We start from the raw sequence: 15,472 nt of genomic DNA, 5'->3' as shown, positions 1-15,472 counted from the left end.
ATTATGAAAATTGGATATGCATGAAGTGAAAATGGGTGCAAAGGTGTTTGAAAACTGGACTTTTTTTTCTCATTCAGTAGACCATTCCCTCTTTTCAATTCTTATTTAAAGACCTATATGAAGTAAACAAAGCAAATTAAAAGGTGACTGCTAGACACCCATCCATATTTCCCTCACCTGCTAAAAATAATTTCCATTGTTTTTGTGGATTTCCAATAGACTGCATTGTAAAGAAATCTGTTTCATTCACTGAGGAAAAAAAAAAGGGAGGGAAAAGTAAACTGAAAGTACAAAATATATTTAGATATTTATTTTGGCTTTTACATTTTGACAGACAAGTAGAAAATGAGAGAACACAGTACTTTTTAGTTAAACACAATATTTTTTGGTGATTTCAGTTTGTGAGAAATTTTAATCCTAAAACAGATTTCTTTGTTATGTTTGAAACTTTGGATCAAATTCCTGTTCCTACAGGGATTTAGGGGGAGGTTTTGAGGGGAACTGCACTGCATTCTGCCAGGACAGAGATCTAATGGTTGTAAGATAACACCTGAACTGCAGAATATTTAAACAGATGCTTTGCTGTAAACCAGTGGGATCTGAAACAGGCAGAGGGAAATAAAGTAGGCTCTGAAGTACATGTAGGGTTGAGAGGAGGTTACTCTGATCCTTGCAGACATATTGAACAGAAACGGACAAGTAAATCCAGTAACTAGGGAGAATGGGTAGGATTATGTTAGTAAACTTCGTGGGACTTTCATTTTGATTGAAAAATTGTCCTTACTGAACACCTACAGTGCCTCAGCTTAGAGTTTTGCTAGCACTTTACAAGCTGTGTTTACAAACTGGCATCTACATATTTTACCTGTTGCTTTTGAATCTTCAAGAGGAGACAGATGCCAAGGGAGGTATTCGGGGATGGAGGATTAGAGTAAGCATATTTTATAGAGTGAAACTGAAATTATTATGTTTTCAAATTACAAGCTAATATTGTTTAGAGTGATCTAATACCTTATGTTCACACAACCTTATGCTATTTCAGTATGTTTTCTTTTAAAATTACTGCGCATTGTACAGTAAGGTCAGAAATCCCATTTATGACTGATCCTTGTCTGTTCAAGTTGTCCAAACTGTGCAAAACCAAGTAAATTGTTTTAATTCAATTTGTTTTAATTGCTCACCAAACTTCAGCAATCTGAAATTTGAGGGGAGAAAGTAGTAAATTACACAGAAATTTTTTTGCATGTGCAACATCTTCTGAAACACATTGCTATCAAATCACTGTCTCCTGGGCACACAGTATAGATTGTAGATTAACTGTGTCATTGTGTGGAGGGATATCTGAGCTGCATCTGCGCTTATTCCACACCCAGAAGCATGACAGAGCGTGTTGCTCATGTGCTTCAGGTGACTTTTTAAGAGTGCCAGGACGTAGCAAGACATAATTTTGGAGACAGTGCTGAGCAAATGTATCTTTGCTGCACAGTACTGTTTCAGGTCAACACAAGCTCAGCATTTTTGTGCTGTGACATAAATCTGAGCACCACTCCTCCCTTTTCCTCCTGCTGCATCCTCTCTTTGCATTCTTACGGCATGGTTTCCATTTATTTTAATAACCTGAAATTTTGCTATATTTGGGCTGTCCCACACCTTTTCTCCCCATTATCATCCTGGACAATACATTCCAATCAAGACGAAATTCCCCAGCCTCCACCCCTGCTAAGCCCAGAGCCCTGAGCCAATTCATTGGGTTGTACCAGCTGATCAGTAGATCTAAGATGAATGTATGGAGTGGGGAGGGCAAGAAAAAGACCTTGATCTGACTATTTTCTTTACTTTTCTTTCCTTAACAGGAAACCAAAACTCAGTGTGTTAGAATAGCTACAAAAGGTAAGAGGTTCGTCCCCACACACAAAGTAGCTTTTTAAATGAATTGTGGTGCTGCTATTAAAGGCTCAAAGCAAAGCCAGTGCTATCCCTCTATTTTGAGCCACTCAATTGTGTTAAAATGTAATGGTCTGCTGCTTTTTATTCTTTGGTATTGAGCCAAGAGAGTACTGTTCTAGCAATACACAGAATTTTGACAAAATAAGGACACTTCTTTATTCCCCCTTTTTGTCTGTGGCTTTCAAGATCTGCTTTTAGAGTGCTGAAGCATTGCAGGCAGCAGATAGATGGACAGGAGAGAAGAAATGCACATGGGTAAACTGTCTGTTAGACTAACAATTATTTTCAAGCAGGGGTGGAAATAATTTAAATGAAGGACATGACAGTTAATTTTCCTAAGTAAGAGCTCCCAAGTGTTAGTGAGACGTAGGAGAGGGTTGATTTGAGAAAAGCTCCTCTCTGACAGCAAGTGAGTTCCAGGACTAAGGCTGACTGCATAGCTGTGAGAATAAATCATGTTGACCCCATATACAGCAGGTTAATCACATACTGCTCACTCAAAAACGTTGTTTCATCTTCAAATAAGGACTTGATTGTTCTGTTTATTGTTATCTCTTGCTTTGGCTGTATTTATAGCCACTCGTTTTGGTGGCTTGATTATGCCAGTTGCTTCATGGACTCTGGCAGCTAAACAAGCAAGGAGCTTACAAATGCCCAAAGAGTCTTCTGCAGAGGCCCAGCACTTATGTTGTCTCTTTCTAATTGCATATTGATATTCAGCATAAAAAGAACTTTAGATAGGAGGAATCAGGTATTAAAGTACTGCAGAGGCACATCAGCCCCATTTTTTCAATAACTTCCCTCAATTTAAATCTTGTTCAAATGAAAAGATGATGTCTCTAATGAGATGGTAGCAATCAAATGTTTTCTTGAGAAACCAGGAAAAAAATGTACTTCTTAATATGTGTTAGCATTTTCATCAAGTGAGGTATGCTAATATGAACAGGAAATTAAAACCATGAGCTAAGTCTTCTGTAAAAAGTACATCAGCATTATTTTTCTTATGTTTACCTGGCAATATTAAATGTTTGAATTAAAATGTATTTGCATAAAAAATTATTTATGTACCTCAAGCATGTATTGCTAGTATTGGGTCTAGGGAGAGTTTGAAAGGCTCAGAAATAACTCAAAATATTGCAGAACCATGGAAGGAGAAAACAATGGTCTCTCTCATCATAAATTTTCTGGATAGTAATAATAAAACAGAAGGGGAATTCACCTGTCATATGAGGAAATTATTTTTTCTTAACCACACGCATTCCCCCAATCTCAAAGCAATGTTCGTGGTAGCAAGAGACCCCTTGGCGGTTGCTTATACACCTTCCTCTGCTGCAACAGTCACATTCCCCCGATGGCTGTAGTCTGAAAGAAAGGCAAAAATAAGTATGAGGTTTGTTACCTTTGTGCCTTATATATTGCCCTTGACACTCTGATTGAAGACTGGTTTCCCTGAAGTAACTGAGTTGCCTGATGTATCTGTGCTAAATTCCTTGAAAATGGACCTAAAAACCAGTGTTTTCTCTGACTTATTTTAATTGCTGGCTGTGAATTGCAGGAGGAGGCAACACTAGGAACAAATGCTTTCTCTTCCTCTGCAGGAATACATTTAATAAGGAATCATCATTTCAGAGTCATATTGTGTACATTGTGTACACATTATGTACATTCACATTTCTCAAATGAGTTGTGCTGGTATTCTAAAGTATTTTTTCACAGTTCATACTGATTTTTTCCCATGTTTTCATAATAATAATAATACCATAATATGTTATATTTGAAGAAAAGTATACTTAATATACTGGTTTATGTGTATGCTCATCTGGTAGCCCTGATTTGTTTGTTTGGTTTGCTGTAGTGTGTAAGATCACATTGAATTATTGGTGTAGGAAATGTCTGGTTATATTTGTGATATTTTCATAGGAAAAGGGGACTGTCTCACCTTACCTAATGCACTCCAGTAAAGCAAACCTACCTGTTTAAAATCTGGGAAATTGTCTAAACTATGTATTCCATTATAAATGTAGTGTGTAGTTCTGTGTCATGTCTTGTGACTTGAAGCAGCCTACAGGTGGCCAAACTGAATTTTGCCTTTAACAGGTTGAAAAGACATTAAAAATTTTAAAAAGCTGTGTTGGAAGGGAGTAGGGAGGAACAACAGAAAAGGTGCGCATTAAGACAAAATCTCCTTGGTAGTGAAGTTCAGTATTACCAGCAAAGTTATTTTCTTATTTCTATCTTGTTCAAGAATCTGGTTTATCCACTGTGAATATTCACACCAATAAGACATAAAGATGGAAAAAATATGACTGCAATGTACTGGAGAAATTTATCCCTAACTAATTTTTTTTTTTTTTTGGGGGGGGGGGGTGACAATTCCCTAGCAGCATGCTTTCCATGTATTTTAATGCATTATGGGTTTCACTCCTATGATTCCCAAGGCTGCCTTCTCCCTTTGGGAATTGATGGAATACCTTGTTTATTGGTGTTAAACTAACAGAAGCCAACAAATTTAAATTGAAGCACTTGTACTTTTTTGGTCTGTACATTCCAGGTGCCAACAAATTTAAATTGAAGCACTTGTACTTTTTTGGTCTGTATGTTCCAGGTGCAGTGCTGTCATGTGCTTCTGATAACAAATGTACGGAAGTGTCAGATCATCTGAAAGATGGTGCCAAATCATGACTAAAGAATGTTGCTGCTCCTTCTTGGTGTGCCTTGAAAAAATGCTTTTGAGTAAACAGAGAGACATACTAGTGTCTGGTGTACTGAAATACACTGAGTTAATTTTTCATGGTAGAAACACTGGAGCAGCCCCTATTTAAAAAGTAGCTTCCTGAGCAGTTCCTGTGTACCTGCAGCTGAAGGATGAAGGCTGGTGATTCTTTGATAGTCCTTAATTAGACTGACAGTATGATTGGCCCTTTTTCTAGGCACCTACTTCCATGGCACTTTGTGGGATCTTAATGAGTAGCTTTTGCCCTTCTGCACAGTGGAACCAATTGGCCAGGCCAAGTTATTAGATGTGATGAGGGCATATGAAATGTTACAGACATGTACACAGTCTGTTTGCATAAGCTTTGATTCTTGAGGAAAGCAAGTTCAAACAATGTTAAAAATAACTCCTTGTACCACAGGTGGTAAATACAGCACACCTAAAGTACCATTTCCAGTTGGAGATATAGCCCAGAAAATATATTAACTATGAGCAATTTTAATTCTTTGGACACTGTTAACCTATACTGCCTTCCTCTGTTTAGCTGAATCCCCTTCTCATCCAGAAACTCTCAGTAACCAATGACCGGTGTATTTTTTTCCCCTAATAACATTGAATTGTTTAATACCTTGTTAATTTTTGAATCTGGATAGTAGGATTACCCAGTCACTTATAATCTTGTTTCCCACACATAGTAAGTGAAGAAGGATAAACAAAAAATCTTGTTTTTGAAGAGCAGAGTGCAGGGGATGAGATAACAGGTCAGATATTCAATAGGAATGGAAAGATGGAGTTAGGAAATATGTGTTATTTGATAAAAAAAAAAATCTGTTAAATATAATTTCCTAAAGAAAGTCCTGAACTTCCTAATACTAGCTTAGTAAGGCAGATTTCAACTGTGGAATCATAGGACTGTTAAAGTTGGAAAAGATCCCTAAGATCACCAAGTCCAACCGTCAACTTATCCATTATGTCCACCACCAAACCACATCCACAGGTGCCATACCCTCATGTTTTTTGAATGCTTCCAGGGATGGTGACTCTACCACTTCTCTGGGCAGCCTGTTCTAATGCTTTACAACTCTTTCCATGAAGAATTTTTTCCTATTGTCTAATTTAGATGTCCTGGCAAAACTTGAGACCATTAAGTAGTTCATAGCATGCACATATCAGAATGAATACATGATAACCAAACCTGCCTAACCAAAGTATTGATAAACTGAAGCAAATAGCAGGTGTGTGCACTTCAGAGTAATAGATGATGTTGGTGACTGATCTGTCATATCCTGGAGCTGAGTTTGACTGTGTGAAACTTTGAATGGGTTTCCACTCACACACATCAGTATTTCATTTTACAGTCTAAAATGTTACCGACTGCTAAGGGAGTGAAACTGGACTAACATGGTGAGAGAACAGTGATGCTTCAAATTATTTAGCATGTAAATATACATTTAAGAGGACAGAAGGGACAGCAGAGCTGTTGTAAAGCAGAGTATATGAAGCTGACATTTTTGACAGGTTTCAGGCTGCCAAGTTTGAGGCTACCACTGGTTTATGTGTATTATTTTGTTTTGCTTAGTGGGCTAGAGAAAAATATTGAAAATTTAATTAGAAGAAATCTACTGTGGCAGTAAATAAAGAAGTGGTGGACCTGGCAGCTCAATCACAAAGTAGTTAGAGGGAATAAATGAAGTCCAGTGTTTCTCAGTCCACATTTAAAACAAGAACTTCATCAATTCCAACATTATTTTCCCTCGTGGTTTTCATTTGTGTTATTAGTTCAGACAGTATAGAATCTCTCTATTTCTATGCATGTTTGGTTCATACAGATGGATGAAAATGCCATTTGAGATGATGCGCATCTGGAAGTAATTGTGAAATGGCAGAAAATGACTTTTTAATCTGATTTGAGGAATAAAGAGGTCTGGGTGGTAACATTTCAACTCCAAGTGTGCATTTAGTCCACCATCATTACTGCTCTGAATTCATTCCCACAGCAGTTGGGGATTGATCCAAAGGCCTTTGATGTCAATGGGAGTCCTTCCACTGACATTAATGTGCTTTGGATTAGGTCTTTAGAAGTCATAAATCTGTCTAGACCATAATTATTTCCTTGAAATTGCTCCTGATGATGTTTCTGCTCTTAGGGAAATTTGTGAAAGTAAATCACCTCCTGTTGCAGGATGCTCAAAAATGTCTGTTACCAATTAATGCACAAATGAAGGGAATATGTCAGATGCTAAATGTATCTGAAAGGAATTTTCTCTCACTGTTGTTTTTATGTTTGGATCAATGCTGCTACAATGACTTTGAGCTGTACCATCCCAATAGGAGCTGGAGACCCAAGTGGCAATATAGTGAAGAACGCAGGTGTTTCATAAGTCACAGCATTTTTTTTTCACTCATTCATAGGAAAAGCATTTAATATGTTTAAACTTCAGTGGTCTTTTGCATAATGTCTTTTATCACTCAAAGAGGAGAATTTAGTTGACTTGCTGAGCTTTCCAAAGGTGGAAACAGAACATTAGCATGGCATATTTTTCTCTTTTGTGTATGAAATTGCAGTAGCTCACCAAGCAACCACATCTGCTAGTTCTGATAAGTAATACCTTTGGTTGTAAATAAAAAATGGTGTGACCCCTTGATGGAATATTTGATGATAGTTATTAAAAAAACAGTTAAGTGAGGGACACCTCCAGACACAAAACCTATAATGTATTTTCATGTATGCACAAAGATAAAAATCTTAGTGAACTTACAGATTTCCTAAGGAATAAGAACTTTAGAAGAATTCCGGTAGAGTATTCTAGTTTATATTTAAATATTAGAGGGAGAATGTTGATACATTACAAGGATCAGCATCTTAGCATATATGCTTTTTTATTTTTTTATGCCTGGTTTATTAGGTCTCTTCGCCTATTAATATTATTTCATTAATCAGAATATGGGTGTTGAGTGTTTTGCATCCATTGCAGAGAATATAGAGACATAAAGCTAGAAATTGAGAGTTTTTACAAAGCTCATTAGATTTTTAATTGCAATTGAAAATCTTCCATTCCGCATATAATAGATGTGCATTTAAAAGTACCTTTTGCTAATACTGCTGGGTGCAGGGGTATATTTCAGCTCCTCTTTCCTTACTATTTTTTCACCATCTCTCATTTGTCTTTTCTAATGTGTTTACCTTCTTTGGGTCATTGTAAAATTACAAGTGTTTAGAGAAGGTAAACTCTAGCATCCCCTGATAGGACTGGTTGCATTAACCCCTTTTCCCACAGGCAGCCTATGTATACTTTCATTTTCTATTGTGATTAACTCTACCATTGGCTGAAATGGCTTTTTGCAATGCCTCGAGTTGAAGAGTGTGTGAGGCAGATCAGGCAGAGATTGCTGCCTCTATCAGCCTGTCACAAGCATCTCATGTGCATGTTCAGCCTCGGAGCGACAAGAATTTGGCTCATGTGTGCTGTAAAGAAGAGCAGCCCTTTGAAGGGACAGCACTCTTTTCAAGAAAGAAGGAGAAAACGGTCTCCAGGAATTGCAAATTGTGTTTATATGTACAGTGTACTCTTCAGCCAGAATGACACTTTCTTTTCATTGGCAAGCATGTCAGCATAGACAGTATGCAACATCTTACCACAGAAGAAGTAATCTTTGCAATTATTCATTCTTGCATTAACAGCTGCCTAACACTGAGATATTCTGAATAGAAGACAAAACATATTTGAGCAGTAAGGCTGCTCACTGTGCACCTGGACAGGAAGGACACAAGAGCTTGACATCAGAGAAGAATGGTGCACAAAGAATGCAGAAGAAATTCAGCAACATCTAAATCAGAAATGTGCTTATTTACTTTCATTAATACAGTTTAAGACCCTGAAATCAGCGACACCGCATTTCTCTGTATCTGATTGAACACTTTTAACTAAATGGAAAGAAGTCCCACCTTTTGTTGTCACGAACTTTACAAAGGTGTATTAAACTATGTGCATGTCATCTCTGACAGAACTCTAAGTGAAGTTCTACAGAAAATCATCTAGAAGCAAAGAGCAGCATTGCCAAGTGTAGTAGCGCTTCCTAAACACTCCAATGTGTTGCAGAGCAAGTCATTATGGTTGATTGGCACTGCTGCCAAATAATTCAAATACAGAGACTGATGCTTTGTCAGCTGCAGAAGGAGATGATGGCTCTGAAGTTCAGGAGCTCACGCTGCTTTCTGCTCTAGTGGGAAGTTGTGTACTAACTAGGCTATTTTTGGAAATATGCCAGCTGGAAGGGCTTGCAGATGGACCTTGTAGGCAGGATGATCTTTCTAAAAATAATGTGGTTATCACACATCTGTCTGTCACAGCAGGAGGTAGTTATAGGCAGTGTTAGAACAAATTTTGTGGCCAGGTGAATTCAAAGCATAGGGAACAGAATTACAGTCCTGTGCGTTGTTTTCAATGCTGTCAACTTAGAAAGTGTCTGGAGGCTTTTGCGGGAATTTGGCAGTTTGGAAAGGACTGGGGAATATACTCCATGCTGCGCAGTAATGAAGGTTCTTGATCAGGATGTACTTCCAGAACCCTTTACTGTCAAAGAGGTCACAAAATACATTTCATTCTTTGACATTTCTGTTTAACGTCTGCTTTGTTAACAGGAAAGATAGCCACATTCAGTACCATATAGATGCCAGACTATTTAACCTGAGCATTAAATCAGAGGTCCCATATCTCCTAACTTGTGTTCCTTGCTCTTTGCTGATGACTGAGTATTGGTTACTGCAGTGGGGTGTGGCCTTAAGGTCAGGTGTCCGGCTGGCAGGAGGGTGGCCAACACCCAGCTGCAAATGTGTGAGCACCCCTTGGCATCAGAAGGCTTCGGGCTGTGCTCACAGCGGACGGAATCGCTGCTGGCCAACGAGAGTAAAGAGTCCGGACACTCACTGGGGACTTGTCAGATTTATTGTAGAACCCAACGTGTCAACCAGGGAGTGACAACCTGGCTGGTATCTAACAGGTGTCAGCCAGCGAGTGATCAAAAAGGGTGCAACAGGGTTATAAAGGGGAGGAGGGATTCATGGGAGGGATTTACAAGGAACCAATAGGGGAAGGCAAGGGAATGGACTTAACATAATAGGCACTGGGGAGAAACCAATAGTTACATTATAAGGGAGGGGCCCTGGAGCCACAGTCAATCATAACTCCCAGGTAGAAGATTCTGGAGGCTTGGGAGGAGTGGGGAGTGATTGACTGGGCCCAGGGAGGAGAACAAATTCACATATAAGGAAACACAGGCGAGGGGAAATTATATAACAGAGAGGATTGACATAAACTGTGGTGGGAGTAAGCAAGGTAACCAAATGACAGACAATACCATGGCGGGAAAAACTGGTGAGGGCAGAACCATTACAGAAAATGGGGGAACAATTACAGAAAATAGGGGAGCAACTAAATAAACTAACAGAACACACTACAGCAAGTTACTCAAACATATGTAAGCACACTACATATTATTGACTGTTTCAGCTCCTCTACCAAGAGATTGGCCAGGCCATTAGTACAGGGGGAAAAGAGGTCCTGCTCTAAACTTGGTGTGGTGGAAAATATCCTGAGGCAGTAGTCTGTGCTGATGCTACACTACTGAAATTTGTGAGAACAGCAATGCTACTTCACCAGCATACTTTTTGAAAACACCAGAGTTAATAGCAAAGGCATGCAGGGAAGAGCAAAAGCCAATAAAGTATTTAGGATGTTAAAGCAGCATGTCTGAAATAAAGAGGCCTCTGGGGTTCAAATAAAAGTAAATATCTATTGTACATTAGTTGCTGTCACTCTGTGTATGGCTACAAAACTTGGGCATTTTTTCATCTCCACATCTAGTATCCAAACCATTTCTGATGCACTACTCTCATGCCCTTCCTGCCATAAAACTGCAGGATACTGCCCTGAATAATACATTCCTAAATTGCTGTCACATTGTCAGCACTGAAGCAAGATTATAGGACATCCAGTTATGCCAGACCTGCTTCTTATGCTGGAAAACAGATTGCCCAAAACTGATTTATATGGGCAGTTGAAATGCAGTGTAAAGCTCAGAGGCAGCATAATGAGGTGGTTAATGGGTAAGTTTAAGGTAAACCCTCACTTACTTGTCATCATTTTCACAGTGTGGGAAATTAAATCTGAAGACTTCCTGCCCTGGTGAAGAATGGGTACTTATGCCATCATAACATTCAAATAAAATTAGAATGGCAGTGTATGGTAAAAGTGAATATGGTAGCAGAAAGGTTACATCTGCACACTTCACAGGATCATGAAAATGTGAGTCTTCCTGGGACAATGAAACCAGCTCCTCATGTACAGATGGAAAACAGGAGCCACAATCGCTCTCTCTATCCATCATGCTACTGTGTTCCTGAATTTGCCATTTCTCCAGGCTCAAGAATGATGCATCCTAATGACTAAGAAATCTGCCAAAGGGAGCAGGAGACCTGCATGGGTGAATAAAGAACTCCTGTCATTATTCAAACATAAGCAGAAAATACACAGGAAATGGAAAAATGGTCAGGCCACTTGGAATGAATATAGAGAGACTGTCTGAGTAAGTTGAAATGAAAACAAGGAAGATCAAGGAATTAAATCTGGTCAAGGATGTTAAAAGACAACAAGAAGGGCTAGGCCACTCATTATCATCTTTGAATGGTCATGAAGATCAGGAGAGGTACCTGAGGACTGGAAGAAAGCAAATGTCATCCCAGTCTTCAGAAAGGGCAAGGAGGAGGACCCAGGGAAGTACTGTCTAGTCAGCTTCACCTCAGTCCTTGGAAAGGTGATGGAACACCTCTCTCCATATAAATGACAAGAAAATGAATAATCAGGAGTAGTAAACATGGATTCACTAAAGGTAAATCATGCTTGACCAACCTTCTACAATAAAGCAACTACTTTGATGATTAAGGGAGAGCAGCAGATGTTACCTACCTCGACACTGTCTCACGATATACTCATTGGCAAACTCAGGACTGGATGAGTGGACAGTGATGTGGATTGAGAACTGTCTGAAAGGCAGATTCCAGAGGGTTGTAATGAGTGTAACAGAATCTGGTTAGAGAATCCCAAGGTTCTACAGTGGGATCAGATAACATTAGATGACAGTGTCCCTTCCAGCCAACACTCTTCTGATATAAATATGTGTATCCTGGTTGTATGTCTTATTCCTAGGATCATTAAGTAATGACAGAAAAATCAAATTGTTGACTACTGGCCAGAAGTGTTGAAAGAGATTTTACTGCTATATCCATGCTTTTAACAACAGATGACCCTTTTTCTGTATCAGAGAGAGAAGGGATAGATTCTACAATTACTGTAATTGGCATTCAAATTGACTCAACTTATGGAAGGAAGGCATTGATTTGCAGAGTACAGGCATTTTTTAATGTGAATCTTAATTTTTAAGTACATTAACACCATCCAGATGGTGTGAATTTGCTTGTTTCATCAACCCATTACAATAGAAAACCAAGCAAATCTCAAATTAACTTTTGATCTCTTTCTTATTTCACAGACTTTGCTGAATTGAGTCTGCGTTTTCTTTTTTGAAATGATGGTCCTGCATCTTCTAGAATTTTGTAACAAATTTTATAAGGACTGGTAATTCAACATACTGTAATTATTTTCTGCAAATGTAAACAGATTTTTTCACAGTTCTTTAGTGTTTCTCATTTCTGGTAGTTCATAAAGATTTAATCCTGAAGGGCCTGTTACCTGATAGTATTCCAAAATTTTGAAATTTTGTAAGTTAGTTCCTGTTCTCCTTGAAATCATTGAACCATAATATTTATACAGGGTTTTACATCCATGTGTTCATCTTTCATAGCACTTCCTTTTGTACACCTGTGAGAAAAAGTGTTGTCATTCTGTCCTGGGTACTGGGTGCTTAATCTGCTCAGTCACACATCTATAAGGAAGCTCTGCCTCTATATCTCAAATGGGATCAAAGATGAAAATTGCTGTATGTATTTCCTTTCCTACTCATTCATTTACAGAAAATTCTGCTATACATATCAGATAAGAAAGTTGATTTTTCAGGTTACTCTGTCTTTTGAGGAATATATGCTCAAAGTCCCCATGAAAGCAGTCAGACATTAACCATTGTGGTTAGATAAGATTTTTGATCAGTAACCTGAACTGTGGAATGTACTGTGGCTGCTACCAACTGCTTACGTGTTTCAGCCTAGATCATGCTGTACACTGAGATGGGAAGGGCTACTGACTGTTTGCAGCACTCACTACATATTTATAAATCTACCGAGTTCTTATTTTGCTTTTGAACATAATTTAGAAAACCTCCTTCTATGATAGGTCATTGGCAGTTTAGTAACTGAGACACCAGTCATGTTAAGGTTTGTAAAAATATCTTAAGATTTCAACCCACTGAACTGTGTCCCCGGTGCCATATATGCAGATTTTTTTTTTAACACTTTCAGGGATGGTGATTCCACCGTATCTCCCTGGGCACCCTGTTCCAATGCTTGACCACCTTTTCAGTAAATAAATTTTTCCTAATGTCCAATATAACTACCTCCCCTGGCACAAATTGAGGCCATTCTGTCACTTAGCCACTTGTTACCTGGGAGAAGAGACCACTCCCAGCTCATTACAACCTCTTTTCAGATAGTTGTATAGAATGATGGAGTCCCCCGAGCCTTCTTTTCTGCAACCTACAGGACTACAGCTCACTCAGCTGCTGCTCATGGAAAACTGAATTTCATTATATGCTTGTCCAAGTTTGAAATCTGATAATTTGGTTGCCTTTGTATTAAAAGCATATTGCTTACTCAGCATAAGTTATGAGACATCATCTTACTGAGCCAAGTCAAATAGCTTTACTAATGCAGATTTAATTCAAACTGAACTGTAGAGTTTTCTCAGACTCAGAAAGTGAGCTTCCAGTTTATGCATGTACAGTATTGAGCAACAACTTCCTGGATGTCCCTTTAGTAGTGGTGAAATTTAGACGGTGAAATTCTACCCACAAAACAGAACCGTCAGGAAGTATTTTTCCAAATTGTTTCGGGAAGTACAAATCTTTTATGCTTTTTTTTTTTCTTTTTTTAGTAACCCATTCCCTTGAATGGTCCTTTGAACTATTTAGATGAATGCAAGCACATACTTAGGTAGAACAATTTTCTTTGCTGGCAGTGGGGTGTGTGGTGCTTGAATAAGTCAAAACATAATGTGATCGATGGTAGGCACATAGTGCTGTTGCACTGGACCTGAACCAAGTTGTCAGGCTTTTGCATGAACTAATGCCTATAGCTTGGAGGAGAAGGGGAACAGCTGGGCAGGTGCTGCTGCTGCCTGAGCTTACAGTGAGAGTGTAGTGCCTTGCCTGCCACAGCCAGCCCATAGAGGTGGTGAGTGAACTTGTTAAGCAGCGCGTTGTGAATAGCTGGGCCCACACAGTGGACCTGTCAGGGACCTGACTGCAGGATGTAGCTCATGTCACTGCTGAGGTGGGGTCATACTGCCAGAACAAGGGAGCCCTGATTGCTACAAAATTTGTTAAAACTGAGGACGTGTCCAACATCTTACGATGAACAAGACACTTGACTAGTTTCTCAAAGCTCTAAGATCAACTGACAGCCTCTTTTTATCTGATGGCAAAATATCTTCAATTCCTTCCACATTTTACTTGCTTGCTTGAACTTCTTGCCAAAGCAAAACATATCAGCTGTACTGCATACTCCATTCAGCCATGTATGGAAGCTTCTTGATTCCTACCCAATGCTAAAGAATTTTATCATGCCAAATTTTGTCATTGCCATAGCTGGAGATGACATAAGAAGAAACGTTGGACTAGCAGCAAATTGTCTTAACATTTGTTAGGCTAAAGGGGAAATACAATCAGGAAGAATAAGCTGACTGTAAGTCTTTTATCTTTTTCTCTTCCTTCTCAAGATGTAGCTACCTAAGGTAGTTAGAACCAATTAATACTGTGGTATAAGTGTTCAAGACAGAAGCATAAATAAACATCCCTAAAATGGAAGCTAAGTACAGATATAATATACATTTCTTCTCTCAGCTTTGTACTGACTATTGTGTTTTAAATTAATTTTTTATGAGATCAGATGCTCTCTATTTTTGTATACTCTGCTGGTGTTTGTGTCACATTCATTTTGTGAACTTGTAATTTTTGACTTCTTATTAAGTGTCTAACTAGCTGTTTTACAGCAAAGAGAAAAAAATTATCACCCTAATGAACACTATCCAGTCTTCTATGTGTAAGCATGATGGCTGCCTTGTGATATTTACAGTTCCACAACATATTTTTATCTTGGTTAAGCAACTTGGAGTGTCTTTTTCTGGTTTGGGGTAGGTCATTTGCAATAATGCATGTTTTCATATTTCTACTGAGGCCTTTCCACTCTCTCTTCCATTTTATTATTATTACTGGCCAGTTTAATGTAAGGTATTTCAACTTTTCTTGTGAGAGCTCGCTACTGAAGAGAAAGGCCTAGTTTCCATCAGGATATGCAGCATTGCCTAGCCATGTCTGAGCTCTCTGCACAGTGTATCAGAGCTGCTTTTCTGCAAACGGGGTTATTAATTTCTTAAATGACATGCTCATATAAAAATTAGCATTGTAAATTCAGTTTCAGCAAGATAAACCATGGTGAATCAAAAAGTGTCAGGAGGCAAAACGAAATGTGTGTTCCTGTACCGGAACAATTTGCTGTATTTTTTGAGGAGTCTTATTGATTCAAGGCTGGATTCTGGATCTTGCTGCATCTCTCTGAGCGGCTGTAGATTTCTCTCTTGGAACTGG

At 38.7% G+C, this 15,472-nt stretch overlaps 1 protein-coding gene across 8 annotated transcripts in view; it reads left to right on the top strand.

Moving 5' to 3' along the window:
• Positions 1–15,472, top strand: part of PTPRK (protein tyrosine phosphatase receptor type K) — a 388,545-nt gene that overhangs the window by 319,217 nt on the left and 53,856 nt on the right. For all 8 annotated transcript variants that reach the window (XM_064708032.1, XM_064708028.1, XM_064708031.1 and 5 more), the window contains exon 13: positions 1,854–1,890. In XM_064708032.1, coding sequence (XP_064564102.1) covers positions 1,854–1,890 — 37 coding nt within the window. The remainder of the gene's footprint in view (positions 1–1,853; positions 1,891–15,472) is intronic.

The sequence above is a fragment of the Zonotrichia leucophrys genome, chromosome 3, assembly GCF_028769735.1.
Source record: "Zonotrichia leucophrys gambelii isolate GWCS_2022_RI chromosome 3, RI_Zleu_2.0, whole genome shotgun sequence".
Classification (NCBI taxonomy): domain Eukaryota; kingdom Metazoa; phylum Chordata; class Aves; order Passeriformes; family Passerellidae; genus Zonotrichia; species Zonotrichia leucophrys.
This window is presented reverse-complemented; position numbering and strand designations above follow the sequence as displayed.